This window comes from Echinops telfairi, unplaced genomic scaffold (genome assembly GCF_000313985.2).
Source record: "Echinops telfairi isolate 266 unplaced genomic scaffold, ASM31398v2 ScPeMD7_12;HRSCAF=54, whole genome shotgun sequence".
In the NCBI taxonomy this organism is placed as follows: Eukaryota; Metazoa; Chordata; class Mammalia; order Afrosoricida; family Tenrecidae; genus Echinops; species Echinops telfairi.
In genome coordinates this window covers 4637147-4642254 of record NW_022103909.1, presented here as the reverse complement: position 1 = coordinate 4642254, position 5108 = coordinate 4637147, and the positions used below count along the sequence as shown (strand labels likewise).

The window sequence follows — 5108 nt, the reverse complement described above, 5'->3', positions numbered from 1 at the left end:
CAGAGAAGGAAAATGCAAATATTTTCTGTTAAGAGCAGAGAGGGCATGGTGTGGGAGTGGGGGACTCCTGAGACCGACAAGAACAAAGCCATCCTGCAGTGTCATGTGTGGTGAAGTTCAGGGTTAAACCCTTTAGAACTCAAAGCAGCAAAGTTGCCCACGAAGCCCTCATACACCTGGGCTCTGTTCTTGGGCTACAGTGGGAAAAGGAAGCGAAGCTCAGTTTCTCCATTACCCCTGGGCCCCTGGCAAGTGGTCTGCTGAGGAGCAGGCTAGGGTGAGAGAAGTGCCCGGACCGGCGCTGCACAGCAAGGATACGGTCCGCTCCAAAGCTGCATAAAACAGTTTAATTTCCAACCAGGGTCACAGTCACTGCGAATCCCACGTTTTGAGCAAGGATAGAGAAGGTGAGATATTAAACATATACAGTCTACATTCCAGAGGAGGAAAAAAGAAGAGAAAAACCAGCTCAGAACTGCAGTTACCACTATAACACCACAAACAAACTTTTTTGTGAGGGCGGGAGGGGGTGGTAGTGGTGGTGGTGGTGTGGAACCCCCAGGAGAAGAAAGGCCGGAACAAGGAAAAGCATAAAAGTAAACCCACCAGAAGGGGAGGAGGAGGTGGAGGAGTTAGTAGGTAGGAATGGAATAAAACACCAATCCCCAAGGGCTGCGAGGTGAATGGGGATGTGGCTGGGCCACCCTCTACCCTAGGAAAGAAGTCCCGTACGCCCCCTGCTGGACAGATAGGCCAGTACCAAGGCCAACCTCAGGCTGCTCCCAACACCCAGAGGCCCCGCCACAACGCAACAGTGGAAAGGGCCCAAATGAGGAGAACCTGTTTCAGAGTGGCATCTAACAGGGGAGGGGAAGGGAGGGCGTGAGACAGGAGAGCAGGCAGGCCTCCCTCCCACCACAGAGCTACAGAGCCAGGGGAGGGGGGGGAGGGAGAGAAAGCAGGAGGCAGTGAATTGAGAAGGCAGAGTTCAGAGAGAGGGAACAGCAGGGATGGGCAAGGGGGAAAATCAGGAACTGAGGGACGGGGGCAAAGAAGGGGAACAGCTGTGGGGTCATGAGAACAATTACGTTTTAAAACGAGAGACCCTCTAGCCTGCCCCCCACCACACCCCTGCCACATGGGGTACAAGATACCTGTACACACCCACTGCCTCCTGGGTAAGCAACACAACACTTAAGTAACTGGCACTGAGGAGCGGCCCGGGGACCCTCTGTCACAGTTCGCTTTGCAGTTGGGGGAGGGGTTATTGAACTGCCTGCTTTAGGCTCAGGGGCAGGAGCCTGGCCAGGGAAGTAGAGCTTGGGGCAAGCCTTTTGGAAAGGAGTCCCTTGGCTGGGCTGTGGGGAGAGCCTGAGCCCTGACCTTCGGAGCTCAGGGTGCAGCCAGCACACACACGAGCCCCCAGAGCAGCGGAGGCAGCTTCACAGAAACCGCAGGGGCCAGAGGTCAGGGGCCAGGTCCACGGGCACGAGTGCAGAGACGCAGTAGCGTCCACACAATAGACCACTGCATCCCACAAGCACCAACAACCCCTTCTGAGTTCTATCTCCTCCACTCCGACGCCCAGAGCCACTGACGGAAACTGGCACAAGGGCAGGGGAATAGGAAGGGGCAGAGGGGGGCACAGGGTGGTCTGAGGGCACATACTAGACTAAAAGAAGAGCTTTGGGGTGGGGAGGTTGATAGTCAGGTCTGCTCAGCCACCCCCACCTGGCATCGCAGCCAGGGCAGCAGGATTGGTGGGGTGATAGAACTACATGAACCAGCCTCCCAAGCCCAGAGGGAAGGGGTTGGTGGGGGTGAGGGCAGGGAGACAGGAAAACAGAATGGAGATGGAAAACCTGAGGTCCTCCCCCAGTACTCAGATCAGGGGGGCGGGGAGGGGCACTGGGACGCCCTGGGGGGCTCCTCTCCCCTACCACTCACAAGGCAGAGCAGAATGGCATCTCCTGTAGGGGCAGTATCTAATAGAGACAAATGCCACCTCCCTGCCTGAGTGGGGTAGGAAAAGGGGTACAGGCGGGTGATGGAGAATCCCTCATCGTCAGGCCCATCGCCCAGGAAAGTCTCCCATGGGGGAGCCCAGCCTGACTGCACCCTCCCTTTCTCACACCAGAGAGAGCAGAAGAAGGAGCAGTGTCCCGGCTCTAAACCCTAAGCTGCACTCCAGCCCCTCCACCCTCCTGCTCGGCCCCTATATATACATCTCTATATGTGTACACACACGCGTACACATGCACGCACACACACAGAGGCCCGTGCAATTTCATGGAGGACGGGGAGAGGGGGCAAAGGCAGGAGGAAGGCAGGGACTTAGGGGGCCAAGGCAGGGACTGAGATGCCAAGAACACAGCAGCCAGAGCCGAACGAAGCAAACAGAGAGAACACCCCACTCCAGCCCATTCCCCCCAATCTTAGAAGGCGAGAAAGGGGGGGAGGGGCAACCCATGAAATCATAACAATCTTGCTTTTGTTTTAAATCCAGTAAATTGGAATGATTCATCATCAGGACAGCAACGGAGGAACTGGACTGACCGTGTTGCCGGACCGGGGAGGGGTGAGAGGCAAGGCTCTTGCTGGGCATGCGGATGTGATACCCAGGGGTCCTGGCCACACTTGCAACGGGAAGGAGGGGACAGGAGACAGGTGTGTGGGCTGGGTGGGGTGCGGCCAACAAGGCTGCCTGGCTCTCACTTCTTGTTTTTGAGCTGATTGGCCAGCCAGTCCAGGCCTTCGTACAGCCCGTCCCCACTGGTGGCGCAGGTGGCTTGAATGTACCAGTTGCGGTGACGCAGGGAATGCAGGCCCAGCTTGTCTGTGATCTCCGCGGCATTCATAGCATTAGGCAGATCCTGGAGGGTGAGAGATCCATACAGAGGAGTGTCAGGAACGTTCCAAAGCTTCTACAGCCTCCAGCCACTAACAGGCAAAAACCAGTGTCCTTTCCTCCTACCAGGAAAAAGACGAGGCTTTCTACTCTTATAGTCACAGCCTTGGAAACCAAGAGAGGCAGTTCTACCCTGTCCTATAGGGTTGCTCTGAGTCGGCACCGCCTCGATGGCAGTGAGCGATCGAGCCCTCCTACCTTCCTGTGCGAAACCCAGCACACCCTAAGGAGCGGTTTCCGATTCAGCTATTCTAGGCGTCGGAGGGGTGGTTGGGACTAGGTGAGGGACCCTGGGAGCAAGGGCAGTTTCCGTGAAGAGGAAACAGGAAGCTCAGAGGAGGAGTCAAGGGCACCGACCTACCACACAACAGGACGGAGGTGCTGCTAACAGAAGCTGGGCTGAGTGACAAGAAGAGGGGGCACAGAGAAGCCGACTGCCTCCATCTCCCCCACTTCCAGACACCAGAGCCCAGTCACAAGCCTTCCCCCTCATGAACGCGAGGCCCCTGGCTGCCCGCCCTGTTCCGGGCTGGGGTGAAGTCGCACCTGTTTGTTTGCAAAGACGAGCAGCACCGCATCCCGCAGCTCGTCCTCCGCCAGCATCCTCATCAGCTCCTCCCGAGCCTCGTTGACACGCTCCCGGTCATTGCTGTCCACTACAAATATCAACCCTGGGGAGGGGGCAGAGCTTGGCTGCACACAGGAGGCAGGTGAGGGTCCCCAGCATCACCACCCCCAAAGACAGCCTTGCACCAACCACATATCTGCTCCCTTTCCATTGCCCCAGGAGCCGCAGCAGGGCAAGGACTGGCTGCCCATAACCCGGGGAAACGGCCACCCTCTGTCATCACAGTGTGGGCCCAGCCCCGGGCAGTTCATTAGCCATACCTTGGGTGTTCTGGAAGTAGTGTCTCCAGAGGGGCCGAATCTTGTCCTGGCCACCCACATCCCAAACCGTGAAGCTGATGTTCTTGTATTCCACTGTTTCCACATTGAACCCTTTGGGAAAAGCAGGTAATGACCAATAGGCCTCAAACACCAGGCCTGCAAGCAATGCCCCAAGGGGGTGGCTGTTTTCCCCAGCTTTGGCCCTACCCCAGCAAAGGACTGCAACCCTAGCGATAAAAGCCAGCCAAGGTTTCCCCAGACCTTGTGTTCCTGGACTAGTCGCTTGAAGGCCCCAGAGAAGTGGAAGAGGACCGGGAGAGCCAGCCAAGAAGACTCATGACTGCCTAGGTAACCTGACCCAGCCTTCCCCAGCCGTCCTCTCCATCTGTAGTCTCCCCTCTACAAAGAAAGAACTGGTCCCACTCCTACAGGCCGGAGAGGTGAGATGCAGTGAGTGTAGTCAGCTCCAGGCCTGGAGCCCCAAGGCAGAGGCAGCTGACCTCCTGGAGCATCCTATCAAAGGGCAAACGCTCTCGCTGCCACAGGCAGGTCTTAACCAGGATGAGGGCCACCAAAGATCTACATGTAACGGGAAATCCCAGGCCTCGGGCACGAAGATCAAAGCTTTCCACACAACAGAGAGAACACATCAACTCGAGTGCCCGTGGGCAATGGTTGAGTGCCAGGCTGTGGAAGTTCCCGCATCAGGGAGGGCCAGAGCAGGTGGGCACGCAGCAGGCCGGGCACCTGCCGGGAAGCTGTGTGACCGACCTTCCTGGGGCCCCACAAAGTGCACAGGCTTGCCCCCAGAGAAGAGGCCCAGGAGGGGGAGCAGGCCCTCTGTCCTGCCTGAGGCACTGGCACGGGAAGCCAGAGTCCTCGCTGGGCCCTTACCAATGGTGGGGATGGTGGTGACGATCTCCCCCAATTTCAGCTTGTACAGGATGGTGGTCTTCCCGGCGGCATCCAGGCCCACCATCAGGATGCGCATCTCCTTCTTCCCAATCAGGCTCTTGAGGAGGTTCCCAAAGATATTCCCCATGATGGCAGCTGCTGCTTTCTGAGGACAGTGGGGCCCAAGTGGGGGAGTGGCCACCTGCTCCTGGCCCGGTCCCTGTTATGGAGGGCTGGCCCCTAAGCAGAGAAAAAGCAAGCTGGTTAGCACCATGAGTGGGCTTTGCCAAAGCCCTCGCTGGAGTCTACTCGGGACCAACTGCGCTCCCAAGATTCTGACCAGAGAGGCCCAGCCAGACACCCTGGAGCCTCGGGGCGCAGCGAGCAAGCAGGGAAGGCTCAGGACTTGACTATGTGA

At 57.8% G+C, this 5108-nt stretch overlaps 1 protein-coding gene across 1 annotated transcript in view; it reads right to left on the bottom strand.

Moving 5' to 3' along the window:
• Positions 1-328: 328 nt before the first annotated feature.
• ARF3 (ADP ribosylation factor 3) overlaps positions 329-5108 on the bottom strand; it is a 17991-nt gene continuing 13211 nt past the window's right edge. Inside the window, exons 2-5 of the mRNA XM_004711415.2 lie at positions 4691-4930; positions 3797-3907; positions 3455-3579; positions 329-2873 (exon numbers count right to left, since the gene is read on the bottom strand). Of these exons, the coding sequence (XP_004711472.1) occupies positions 2712-2873; positions 3455-3579; positions 3797-3907; positions 4691-4838 (546 nt within the window). The 5' untranslated portion in view covers positions 4839-4930 and the 3' untranslated portion in view covers positions 329-2711. The remainder of the gene's footprint in view (positions 2874-3454; positions 3580-3796; positions 3908-4690; positions 4931-5108) is intronic.